This window comes from Aristolochia californica, unplaced genomic scaffold (assembly GCF_029961685.1).
Source record: "Aristolochia californica isolate CCGP_79_NKW_82.1479 unplaced genomic scaffold, dmAriCali1.0.hap1 SCAF_6, whole genome shotgun sequence".
Classification (NCBI taxonomy): Eukaryota; Viridiplantae; Streptophyta; class Magnoliopsida; order Piperales; family Aristolochiaceae; genus Aristolochia; species Aristolochia californica.
This window is the reverse complement of record NW_027182257.1, coordinates 32262000-32275663: the sequence shown is the minus strand read 5'-3', so window position 1 is coordinate 32275663 and position 13664 is coordinate 32262000. Positions and strand designations below refer to the sequence as shown.

The 13664-nt window shown below is 36.4% G+C and overlaps 1 protein-coding gene and 1 long non-coding RNA gene across 2 annotated transcripts; one reads left to right on the top strand and one right to left on the bottom strand.

Annotated features, from left to right (window-relative positions):
- Positions 1 to 1855, top strand: LOC137935536 (uncharacterized). Its single transcript, XR_011109256.1, has 3 exons — positions 1 to 1074; positions 1461 to 1592; positions 1682 to 1855. It is a non-coding gene; the product is annotated as an uncharacterized lncRNA (long non-coding RNA).
- Positions 1848 to 12463, bottom strand: LOC137935535 (uncharacterized). The gene is made up of 12 exons (XM_068780188.1): positions 12238 to 12463; positions 11895 to 12013; positions 11704 to 11810; positions 11508 to 11595; positions 8785 to 9862; positions 8644 to 8698; positions 8463 to 8544; positions 8168 to 8248; positions 7950 to 8054; positions 7803 to 7852; positions 3295 to 3427; positions 1848 to 2044 (listed from the first exon to the last, which is right to left on the bottom strand). The coding sequence occupies exons 1-12, from the start codon at positions 12368 to 12370 to the stop codon at positions 1970 to 1972; spliced, it is 2106 nt and encodes a 701-aa protein (XP_068636289.1). The 5' UTR covers positions 12371 to 12463; the 3' UTR covers positions 1848 to 1969.
- Between the last annotated feature and the right edge of the window lie 1201 nt (positions 12464 to 13664).

Below are 13664 nucleotides of genomic sequence, written 5' to 3'. Positions count from 1 at the left end.
TTTAATTTGTATCACCCATTTTTCTTTTATCATTTTCTTGGGTTTTGCCCTCTAGTTAGGGTTGGGAGAATTTTGTTGGCCTTTGTATTTATTCTTTGGATATCTCAAGTAAGGGGGTGATAGAGGATGATGAATGTTGCAGTATCTTGAGTTTATATTCGGTTCGAGTTGGGATCCTTGATGTGCATTTTTTCCCAAGATTGAGGGGGAAAAAATATATCTGTGAATGCCAAAGCCAAAGACCACAAAAAGCACAATTTTTTTAAGATGTTTGAAACCATATAGTTGGCAAATCTTTTGAAGATCAATTTCAGAATTGAAGACGAATTTTGTATTTTTTATGCTAAACATAGGGAATTATGAGACATTTTTTAAGAGGCTAAAGCTCTTGTTCCCACTTAAGGGGGAGTTTTAGAAGTTATTTGAGATAATTTAGTTTTCTGTGTTTTCTAGGGAACGTATGTTTCTATAGAAAGTAGATTCCTAGGTTTTAAGGGGTATAGGAACATAACTGTAATATTATATATTGTTTAAATTATAAGGGAGATGAGTCTGTAAACCCTAATCTCTCTCACCACTTTTCTCTTGTAAAATTCATCATCAGTATCAAGTTATGTTAATCTGTTGGCAGTGGGCGTGTCAGCATGAATGGATTCTTTAGTGTGCTATATGTTTGGAACCAAGTCCCTTGGCAGAAAAGGTTTGTTGAACAACACTCTCCTAATGTACTTTCAAATTTGTTGACAATATTGATCTCATTGTTACTTTTCTCATCTTGGCGATTAAACCCAATAAGATACGCAAACATTTGGTAAAAATCTCACATGTTGCTCAAGAAATTACAAAGTTCACACCATACCTTGTTTTTACTGGTCTAGTACTAGATTAATTTGTGAGTTTAATTTACATCTGTTTCTTCAGCATTTTTGTACTTGACAATGCTTGAAAAAGAGTGACTTGCCATCTTATTTTCTTTGTGGCCTGTTTACATGTTAACTGTGTTTTTCTTTTCCCCTTTCATATATCTTTGGATTCCTTGATGTGGAGAAGCATGGATCCATTACTTTTAGACAGGTACACTTCTGGATATCTTGGTCCTGTTCATTACATCCACAATGAAATGTTCACAAGTGATTCTGTTGTCTTCATACTTCTCCACAATAAAGAAAAGCTTTCAGTTTCTTCCGTTGAAGAAGCTCAGGTTAAAAGGAAGTACCTAGTGGCTGTAAATGCAATTGTACCTCTTGGATCTCTTTCGGTTAGTGTAAGTTTGGCCCTTAATGGATAAGGTGTTTTATGCATTCAAAGCTGTTGTAGAATTTGAGATTTAATAGACAGAAATAATTTTGATGAAACTAATGCATGAAAGGGCAATCCCTGCTTAACAAATAAATGAGCCTGCTGCCTTTGTTTGGTTAAGAGACTCGTTATAATTTTGAAAACAATCCCCTCATGTACAGGATCTTAACCTGCCTGAAGTTTGCTGTCCAACCCTCTACATTTCATGGTCGTGAAATTTGCAGTTTTTGCTTGGGTCAGCTTATGTGATGAAGCAACCGCTTTTTCAACGGGCATGTGCGGTAGCATTTGATGTATGTAATGAAAAAAGCAAAGAACAAATCTCAAAGCAACAGGTCTGTTACCTTTTTGGAGACCTAATCGTTTGCTTCCATCTTTACAGCTAAGACACTATTTGCTACAGATTGCCGGACTGTTCAATTTATTTGACGTAGACAATGACGGAAAAATTAACTGGGGCGATTTTACGGCCTGCTTTGACAAAGAACCGACTATTGATCGCAGTCTTATCGCATTATTTGACAATTAGTTTTTTATTGGATATGGTATGAAAGTGCCAAAACTGAATGGAATTGTGATGGGTGATGTATGTATTAACGGCATATCCTGGCATACAACAAATGAGCTTATGAAACAAAATACATCATTTACATAGTACTTAAATGCCATTTTACATTACAATACACTTTTCTTTATCTTTCGATTTTCCTTCTGGCTTCGTAGGGCCAACGCTGCCCCTAGGTCCCTGCAAGAGCACAGTAAGTGTTAGTATTGCTTCAAGCTTATGAAATCATATTTAAGAAGGCATGTGATGAAGAGATTAAGCTGGTTAAAATGCTTATCACGCCCCCATTTAGAAACAATTATAAAAAATAGTTATTAATCATCTCCTTCTCCACTAATTCACTAGGGCCATGTTGTGAATGCACTTCTTTAGAAAGTTGAGAATCAATTTGTGCTTCTCCAACAGGCTGGGAGGCTTCTACTGCTTGCTAAGGGGATCAACCTTTCCAAACTCAGGCTATTTGTTGCTTTGGCTTGCCTGGCATACAACCATTGTATGGTCTGCCTCAAAAATTATAGATAACACTTCAATGGCCACTATAGCTCCACAGACCGTGTTTGACATCACCTTTCTGACCTGGGTTAGCGAAAGAAAGGAAATCCAATCTGTTGCTGGAGGTTTAATCAAACAGAATTGGAAATTAGTGGTTAGTCTCACTACAATGTGAGATCTTCCCTTGCCAGGGATTGTGAAGCTAAACTTTGATGGATGTGCCCTTAAAAATCTTAGCACAGACTGCCTCCTACGCCAACCCCAACCCCATCGGACATTCTGATTCCTCAACAGCTGAGCTTCAAGTCTTTCATTGGGAACCCAGTGTCGTCATTGGCTTGTGCTCTAAAGTCTAAACAGCCATTGCAAGTTTCATGAAATCTTTAGACATTGCATCTGAATTCTCTGTAATTGGATGTATGTGTATGTGCAGAGATCAGTCACCTGTTTACCGACTCTTTTTCTAAGCAGGGGGTGGCCCTCCAAGCCTCATTTCAAGTGGGGGGGGGGGGGGGGGGGGGGTGGGTGGTGGAGGGAGGGAATTTTGTTTCCTCTGCCATTATCTCTTTACTAGGCAGGGGTCCAAGTAGAGTCCTTTTTAATTTTTAATTTTTGAATACATTCATTATTTTAAAACTTAAATAACTAATTTACCCTTGAACTTCACCAATTTAATTGACCGGGTTTTGAATTTCTCTGACTGACTACATTTGAAAATACAATATGTAATAGGGTTGTATTTGGAAATTATCTTAAATTAAAAGACCACATAAATCCAAATGCTGTGAAATCAAGATAGAATGCAAGTGGCTCAGGTTATAATATTCCAGCACGGAAGCATGTTCAAAATTTCTGGCACAGTCTAATCAATCGGGAATAAACTTGGATATCAAAAGCAAGAAAGCAAAGTATTAACATATGAACACTCAAAACAATACCTGTGGGCCAGTAACATGCCTTGAAGCTCCACTAACAGATGATTGTTGCTGAGAACCAAAGTTTTGACGTTGAGAATGCTGCTGCTGCTCAAATTCTTGTTGTTGTAAGGTTATAGCTAGTTGTAAATCAGAACTGTCAAATTTTCAAGAGCGGCTATATATCAGTAATGAAAATGATATTGTGATCACTTTTCTCTTTTAAATAGCAACAAGTTTATTAATAGACAAAGGGAACCATATATTATTTGTCTATACTGCAATGCAACAAACATATATTATTTCTATCAGAATATATTGTTGCAATAAACATATAGACAAATAGTGGGAATGCGACAAACAAAGATTGCAATATATTATACCACGATTCCCGTCAATTATGACACATTATTTCTACTTTTAAAATTTATTACATACTATGTTATAGCAACAATTACTGCTAGAGACAGTTTGCATAGCCAACCATTAGATTCGATGAAACTTGTTCTAAAAGAGAAATATCAGAAACTTTACTGAGCCTGGTCAAAGGGATTATGTAAACAGACTACACGATGACAAGTTCATCAATATGTGAATGCAATCAGCCTGGTGCCACAGATTCGTAAATGAAGTACTTGTGGCAGTTCTTAAATGTGTAAATGACCCTAATAGTGCGAGCCATTACCAACAACCACATTCAAAATCCTCTTTCTGAAACCAAGGAACCTTACCAAGATGCATAATATATATTAAACTTGTGTCCATAAAAACAGTTGTACATGTTTCTACACTATAGATATCTGGAATGATTTCCACATGTACAACAAGAGCTGTGCGTAAAAATAACATACAAGCTTAACACCACAAACAAATGAAATATAGTTGATAAATAAGGCTGGAATATAAGATGCCTAACCACTAGCTTCTCAACTCTACGAAATTCCTAGTTTTCAAGTTCCAAAACAGAACTTGAATTTCAGTTGTTGTTCTGTAACTAGCAGTAATTAGCACAAGAGAAAAATCCAGTAAGAAATTATTCCTAGCAAAAGAAAGAAAAAGAACAATGGTGCTCCAACAACCAAAAATAAGATTTATATTGATCTTTAAAACTGATCTGAAGTTACAGCAGACCCTAGTTATATTCTAAAACAACCAAAGATTTGCCAAAATAAGATACATTGTCAAAATATAACTTCCCTAGGACTAAACCTCCTAATTACAATTGAATTTGACTTATTTAAAATCACTGGCTAGAAAAGAACTCCAGCAACCAAATTAAAAAGAAACTAACAACAAAGGATTAACTTTATGACTTTCCTAATTAACTACTAATAAAGGAAACTTACTAACTGAACACTTTACTAAAGAAAACACTCCTAATTTTGACTTGTTGACAAACAAAGAAACTAACAAAAAATAGAAACAACTTTCCCTTGAAAGAAAGTACAAAAATAAAGTATATTCCTAAAACAGTAACTTTCCTGAAACAGAAACATCTGTATTGCTTTTGTAAAAGAGTGAACTTTAGAGTTTTGGAAAAGTAGAAAGAGAGAGGGAGAGAAAAGAGAGAGAAATCAGAGTTCTGTAATGACTCTATGTGGGGGTCGAGCTCAACCTCCAGTGCTTTTTTTGAGTTCTGAAATGGAATTACAAAATGCCCCCAATCACTTAAAAACACTTAAACCCTTATATCTCCTTGCATACTAATTCAAATTACATGAAAATTGAACCAAAGATAAAACTAAACACACAGAATAGGATAGTATAGCTGCTGGAGTTTGTAGGAAGTGTAAAATGACATAATTGCCCTTCATTAGATTTTCTAACTCCCCCTCAAACTGAAGCATATATATCCACAAGGCCCAGCTTACTGTTGAACAAACAGAATTCACATTTGCCCAATGCTTCAGTAAACATATCTCCAATCTGATCACCAGACCATACGTAGGGGGTGATGACTTCATTTTTCATCACAATGTCTCGAATGAAGCCATGGCAATATAAATGTGTTTCATGCAATAAATATGACAACTTGATTATCATAGTACATAGTCATTGACACCTATTGTTGTAGTTTCAACTATCTAACAACAGATCTCACCCACATCAACTCACTAACTGTATGAGCCATGACAATATACTTTGCTTCAAAATTGGAACTTGCTATAACATTTTGCTTCTTACTCTTCCAGCTAATCAAATTACCTCCCAGAAAGACACAGTAGCCAATAGTAGATTTCTACCTCGTAGAAAGACGCATGAGCCAGTAGAAGATTTCCGGTTAAGCTTAGACCCAATATAATCAACATTTGAGAAGGCCTCTATCTTCATGTGATTATAAGGCTTAAAGAATGCCCCCTTTTCAGGTGCCCCTTTTAAATATCTCAAGATCCGCTAGGCAGTTTCTAGGTGAACCTTGAGAATGCACTCCATGAACTGACTAACAACACTCATAACAAATGATATGTCACTATTTAAAAAAAAAAAAAATGATATGTCAGGACGAATGAGAATAGCATATATGAGTTTTCCAACCAGCTGACGATACGTTGTTTTATCATGGAATTCATCACTTTGTTCATTATGAAGGTCATGCCCAACCTCTATAGGAGTCTCCACAAGCTTAGCACCCAATAGTCCACACTCATGTAGCATCTATGACATATTTTCACTAAGTCAGTATCAGACTTGCCTTGCTTACCTAGAAAATATTTAGGGACCAAGTCTTTAGTATGAAATTGTTGTGCTAGATAGGCTTTTACCTTCTCAATGCCTTGTATATCATTGCCAAATCGAATGATGTCATATACAAGTATTACCACAATACCAAACAACCTCATCATAACAAATAGCGAATGGTCCCAATGGCTCCTAAAAAATCCAATCAACATAACGACTTGACTAAACTTCTCGAACCATGTTCAAGAACATTGTTTGAGACCGTATATGGCTTTCTTTAATCAGCATATTGTCATTCTCCTCTTAAGCAACATACCTAGGAGGTTACTCTATATAAACTTCTTTAGCTAACTCGCCATACAGAAAGGCATTTTTAATATCCAGTTGATACAACGACATCCCTAGTTAACTGCAACGGACATCAAGATCCGGATTGAAAACATGCATTCAATAGGAGGAAAGGTCTCAAAGACATCAAATCCTATATGTCCAAGTATAGCCCTTGTCTACCAAGCGAGCCTTGTATTATTTAATAGAGTTGTCTGGTTTATACTTCACAATGTATACCCATCTGCAGCCCACAAATGTAGCACTAGTAGGCAAGTCATACAACCGCCAAATGGGCCTATCCAATAGTGCCTCCATCTCAACATTCATAATTGTCTTCCACTGAGCGGAGAAAGGAGCGGCCTGCATAGACGAAGGAATAGTACAGGAGGACTAGGACAAAGCAAACTATTTGTATTGGTAAAAAAGGGACAAACAACACAAAGTGAGATGAGATAACAAGTACCTTTTCTAACAACTTTTTGAAGAGTAATGGGCAAATGTAGATCACCTACTTCAGGACAAGTAGACGAGGAAGGTTCTTAGTCTAACGAGAGAAAGGGAGCAGCTTTATCATGAGTGACCATCTGTCTTTGATAGACCTGTAGTGGCTTCTATGCAGTAGCATCCGGAAGTGGACGAGGGATTTCCTCCACGGTAATAGGCACAACAATCTCAGGGACACAAATGGGGGTAGACACATCTATGGAAGAAGAAGAAAAGCAAGGAGTATCTTCAAAGAAAGTCACATCTACAAAAACATACGTTTTCTTACTAGAAATACAGTAGCACTTATATCCTTTCTATGTTCATAAATAGCCCAAAAAAATACATTTGATAGTCCGAGGAGACAACTTGTCTCTGGAGGAACTAAAGACATGTGCAAAACACACATACCCAAATACTCAAGGAGATATCGGAAATAAGGTTACGAATGAATTTCTTCTTCCACAATTGAGCCATCTATTACATCACTTCACATAGATATATTCATATTTCACATGACTTTTGTACTTTTGTAGGTTCTCCCAAGCCACTAATATGGTTTGTAGATAACTCCTTGTATGTTCCATACTCTTTTGGTTGCCATATGGACTAGAAGAGAGTATGGAAAGTAGAAAAATGAGATAAACATTAGCTGCCCAACAATGATTACATATGATAATTCAAAGAGCCAATGAAACACAATTGTTCCAAAATCCAAAACCAATTTCCTCTTTCTCTCTCTCTTTTTTTTTTTGAAAGAAATTTCCTCCCTCCAATAACATTCAAACTAAAAAAATACATACATCCCTCAAATAACAAAAACATTTCTTCCTTGTTTTCAAGTATCCTTAGGATGTTTAGCCTTTTACACTTTAGTAAAAGACCAGTCAAAAACTGCAATTTTTTAGTGATACAATTCACCAACTTTCTCTCACAGCTTCATATAAGTTGTGAAAATAATATATACTTTGAGAAGCATTACATATATCTATAAACAACATTAATATGTAATTACAAAAGCCAACTAGATGATGCTGCACCTTATATTGGAAGACTCCACTGCTGACTTGTCAATGGTAGCAAGATAGTCCTGAACCAATAAAATGGATATAGTATGTAGAAATTTCACAAAATAATTAAATATTCCTTGTAAATCCAGTGAAGAATTTCAAACAAGAATTACGAACAGCAGTACTGGCCACAGCATTTTGCTCATCCCAGGTCGAACTAGCTTGATTTTCAGCACTAAATTCTCTAAAATTTCCTGTCATAAACATCGTATCTCCATTGACCTGAAAAAGAATATTTGTAAAATAATGTTATAAACAAAAACAAATGGAATGGACTGTTCCTTAGGTTACTAGTATAGAGGACATCATATGATTGAGAAAAGTGAGAGGTCTACCTCGTTTAACTTTTCCCATACCAAATCAGGTTGATTTAGATAACCCTGATCAGTGGCTAGAAGATAAAGTTCACCATTGAACTACAAAATCGAAAGAAGTAATACTTCAATAAAATCTGGCAACTTGATACTAAGTGAAAACAGAGACCACAACTTCCATAGTTCTTTGCTCTTGTTTCCCGTATGAATAGATCTCTAATATCTAAACAGGAAGAAAGCCTTGTCGGAACTTTTTAATTTGAACAAAAAAGATCCAACTCCAAAATGAATAAGAAGAATGAGAACTTTGACTGACCTTGAACATGGTACTGAAGTGGTTATTGCGAAAAAAGACACAGAGCTCATGTTCTTTCAAACCTTCTTGGAGACAAAAGAGTCTACACAAGAGAAAGGGATTAATGAAACAAATTTTAAATGGTAAAGTGCATTTGAGGGGAAAAAAACATGCATGACAACAAAGAAAAAGGATCATTTACCCATATATAGTTAACTGGCTTGCGTTGTTCTTTAAAAAGTTCCGGATCTGCTCACCTGGAACATTTGTTTCAAACAAAGGCAAGTTGCTTGAATACAACAAATAATTATAAGGATCCGCTTCAATTGAGGAAAGCTCATACCTTCTCTGGCACTGATACCATGCTTCCCCTTGCTTTTCTTTTGAGTGACTTCATCTTTTGGATATATGCCTAAGATATCCCCCGGAACACTATCGGCCCACTCAGCAAGAATCATCTCACCTTCATACAGAGGTTCTCGATGTTCATACACTGGACACCCTGAATCAAGGATGCATTCCTCTCCTTCATAGATGGGCTCGCTGTTTTCAAGGTTTGCACCCACATCAACTTGAGGAACATCTACAAGCAAACCTTTCCTATCCAAAGGCATAGAGTTGAACTTTGCTGACACAGGAGTAGAACCTGCCTGATTGTTATCAGTATCACCCGCATCTTCTGCTGTCATTAGGTGAATCTTGGATGTAGCATTCTGATCCGCATCTAGCCTTACTTGATGGACTGACTGATCATCAACCAAACTATTTATGGATACAGATTTGTCCCCCCAAGAAGAAGCATCTCCATCTGAAATTGGAAAACAAGCTGTTTGATTCCTAATTCCAGCACTCATGATCTTGTTTTCTGAACCAATAAAAAGGGGGCAACCTTCAGACTTGTCACAGTTAGACAGACAGAGTTCTTCCTCACTGAAAAGGTCAGAACAAGTAGCCACAGTTTCCCTCCCAGTTTCTGAAGATAATTCATCATAAGACTCGCTGGACTCAAAATTCAGGGGTCTTGCACATTCACCACTTGTGAGAACTTCTACAGAGACTGGTGTAGCTATGTCTGAGGCACTCAAAATTATGCTTTTGGTTGATGCACTAGATGAAGATGATGCATCAGCTTTTGACAGTTGCAAGACTCTTTGCAATTCCTCTTCTTCCTCTCTGTCTCCGTTTCGAGTTCTTTGATCCCTACTAGCCACAACCAAAGAATCCTCAAAAGATCTGGCTCTTGAAAGGCAAGGGGATGGAACCCCTAGAGTTGCAGTAGTTGCAGCAACAAAATCAATAGAATCTTCTACAAGCAGACCATTGTCTTCTCCCTCAGTGTTGTTTGTATCTTCAAGGGCTACAATTTCTGCCATAAGACTATTATATGATTTTGAACCAACTGCTTCTAAAGTTTCAACATCCTAACATTTCAACAGTTGGAAAACATCAGTAAAGTCATTCTTGAAAACAACAACAACAATGGGGATGAAAAAGATCCATCTAACTCAAGTGACATAATCATATTTTAGCAGTATGGATAAAAAGGAAGTTCTACAAAGAAATATGTTCTGTTAAATTTATACCCCAAATAATCTCTCATTCCTCAAATTGAGGAAAGAATGCATTACACATGACAGAAATATATGAGGCCCTTGTTACAAATTTGTGTTCCAAAAAATAAAAACACAGGGGGTACTCAATAAAACAAATTAATTTTGAATTGAATCAGAAAATTGAGGTACAATCTGATACAAAGATGAACCCTCTGATTTGAAATCCATGAGCAATGTTTTTAGTCTACAGTTAGATTAACTTTTAAGCTCACTCTTTGACCAGTGCATGACTCTATCGATAAGAATCACCACTTCACACTTGTTAGAACAAATTTCACTATCCTCAATGAACAAGGAACTAAACAAGGTCGTGTGACTGGTGAGAGGCAGTAGCATGATAGAACCTTCACAGTTTCTTGGCATCCTCCTCCCATTGTCGCTTGCCAAACACCTTCACAGGGTGTTTCATATCTATTGCTTTCTTCTGACCATTTGAAGAACAAACCACTCACAGAGACCAAAAAAGATGGTTCATCATTACATCAAAGATTATTCCTCCTTTCTAGATTAAATATAATTTTTTTTAAGAATGATGAGAATTTCATTAAATTACAAAAAGAGAAGAATAAAGAGAAGCCATAGCATATAAAAGAGAAGAATACATACTTATTTTCTGTATTTTATTTTTGGAATAAAATTATAGCAACAAATCAGGCATATTAAGGGAGACATAATAACTTCTTTAAACGTTCTGTACTAGACATGCCAAATGTGTAGTTAATTAAAAGAAGTTTCCTATAGGAATGCCGTACAAACTCTTCCAGTAAAAAGCGTCAATCTGATAGCCTATTCCAAAGGGACATCTGTTCTACCTAAATTGAAACATACTGGAAGAAATATCAGACTTTTGTCTTTCTAACATGATACTTTCATCTGGAGCAGGTGAAAAACATGAAATATTTCTTTGAATGTGTCAAACAATCTGTATGGCATTCCTACATGTTTCTAATAAATATAGAAAAGTTAGGCCTCCAATAATGCTTCAGTAATGTGTAGGGCAAACCTTGGTTTCATAAGACCATAATGAGACTATCTGCTCATGGACTCCAGTGAGACTAGACTACATGATACAAATGAAATATTCTTTGAATGTTCCACACAATCTGTATGGTCTTCCTATAAGTTACCCATAAATATAGGATAGCTGGACATCTAATACTGACTCAGTATAGTGCAGAACAAAAGACCACATTCTAATACGACTAGTTATTTTGAACTTTAGTGGACAAAAACACTGTATAAGCAAGAAGAAGAAAAAGGTAGAAAGGAAATCACAACAAAATAAAAAAACCCAAAGGAAGCTATAATAGAAATGGAACCGCAAAATGCTTTACAGATTTATATAGGCCATTAATAAAGAAATTGCTAGGCATATATAGTAAGTCGAGATAATTCCTCAATAAAGGTAGAGACTACATGATCATAAAGCTCGTGGATTCTCGAAAACACATACCTGGGGATCAACAATCCAACCATGATATAATTCAATACCAAGAAGATCAAATATGGAGCACTCTGGTGTAAACTCAAAATCATCAATTCTGCAAACGCCAAAGGCAGATAAAGTAAAGATAAAGGAAAGATAGTAAAAATTCAAAACATCATGCTCGACAGTGAAAGGCCAAAAATGAAAAGCAGTATTAAATTACCTGCTAAAGTGAGGATTTACATCTATCCCTGTTGCCAGCCTGGGAAGCATTTCAATCGCATCATGTATATTCTTTTGCTGGTTTTTTACATAACCTGCATCCTTATCCTAAATATTTCCAAAATTCAAGTTTAGCAAAAAATAAAATAAAAATTGATTGATAATATAAATAAACGCTTGAGGGAGAAATACCTGAATGTTGCTGTTAGAATCGAGTAGCCTTTCAGCGACAAGGGAAAGCAGTTTCTTGAGAGAAATTTCGGATGCGTCGGAGCTAATGGTTATGTTATTTCTCAGCAGCAGAACGTTACCTGTAAGATACAACTATCAAGTTCTACGTGGTCAACCTTCAATTCAAAGCGTAGAATCAGGTATATAAAAAACCACGCAGAACCGAAGGTACATTTCTTATACAAGAACTTCCCCGCAATTTACGAAGACCGAAATGGTCGACACTCGAAAAAAACACTACGTAATGAAGAGCAACCCTAGACAGGGATGCGAAATTTGGAGAAAGGAAGCGAAGAGAGAATACAGATAGCGATGAGAGGGCAAGGGCCGTTGTCATGCTGGAGGATGATCGGCACGGAGCGACCGAAGAACTGTACGTCTTTGGTTTTGTAGAGGCCTTCTAATTCCGCATCGTCCTTTCGATCTTCGGCAGCCATGAGAGATGAGAAGGTCAGGGTTTTGATGATGAACGAAGAAGAGGTCTCCCGGAGGGAGGGAGGGAGGAGGCTGAAATTGAAATAGGCGTCCTGGGAAAGGAGACTCGATGTGAAAGAAGAATTCTTGACGCTTGTCTGATAAAAATTTTACATTTCTACTTTGCCGGGGAAAGTTGAGGGTAAAATGCTTTCACCAGTGTGACTTTGAAATTCATTAACATGCAGGAAAAATAGAGGGTGAAAGTGTATAAAATAAGTAAAAGTAAAATTCTTTCCCACGATAACTGAATTTACTTTTATTTTCACTTTTAGATAATCTACTTTCAAAGTGCACCAAACCCCCCTTACTTCATGAAAGCTACATATAAGAGACGATTTATCAAATTTAATAGAAGATTTAAGGGGACTCGAAGGAATGTTCCCAACTTTCCAGGGATTTGCCGATTGTCCATATCTGTTGTCCCTAGATTCTTTTTTGGAAAGCTACAAATTATCAACTAAAAGTTGGCAAAATGATAATTACGCCAACCAAGGCAAAAACCCAAGCTTTTCCCAACTAAGGCCAAACCCAAAGCTTTTCCCAACTCGGGCCAAACCCAACTTTTTTCCCTACCCATTCCAACAACTCTCTTGCCCATTTGGAAACCACTACAATTTGATCCTTTGATTTTACCTCCTTTAACCAAATCTAGCCAGCCCTTTCTTTCATCTCAAAGTTTGTATTTTGTTCATTTCTCTCCCTTTCTTTTATCTTGGATCCTTGTACTCTCTTGTGATCTCTTTGTTTGACTCTCTTTTCCTTTATTTCCATCTCAAATTCTTTCACTCTTTATTCAATCTTGCACTTGTTGTAACTTTGGCTCTCCATTTCAATCTCTCTTAGATTTCTCTTTGTTTTAGTTGTTTATATCTTCTATTTTCTTTTGAAGATGAAAGTTTTAGTCTAATATGTCTTTTTCTCTTGCCTAATGTGAATGAGGGCATATTTGTTATTATATAATAGTTGTATTCATTATAAATAAGAGAAGGAGAAGCGCTCGACTAATTTGCAAGGGAACCTCTTCTTCTCATGCTTCTTAGCTCTAACTTTTTTCTCTCTCATTCATATTCACTCCTCTCACACCTTCTAATCTTCTCCCTTCTATCTTCCCTCTTTCTCTTTTCTAACCTAAAATTTAACATGTTATTAGAACAAAGATTCTAGGATCTATTTTTGTACTGCTCTCAATTTCATTACTACTGCATGCGAGGAAACTGGGCTTCTACAAGAAGACTAGTAATTTCGTTACTATCT

Excerpts from the sequence above, each read along its gene's own strand:
- LOC137935535 (XM_068780188.1), bottom strand. The coding sequence starts at position 12,370 with ATGGCTGCCGAAGATCGAAAGGACGATGCGGAATTAGAAGGCCTCTAC. Across the intron at positions 11,596-11,703 it reads GTAAATCCTCACTTTAGCAG|AATTGATGATTTTGAGTTTA; the intron begins GTAATTTAATAC and ends TGGCGTTTGCAG. Across the intron at positions 9,863-11,507 it reads GTTGGATTGTTGATCCCCAG|GATGTTGAAACTTTAGAAGC; the intron begins GTATGTGTTTTC and ends TTGAAATGTTAG.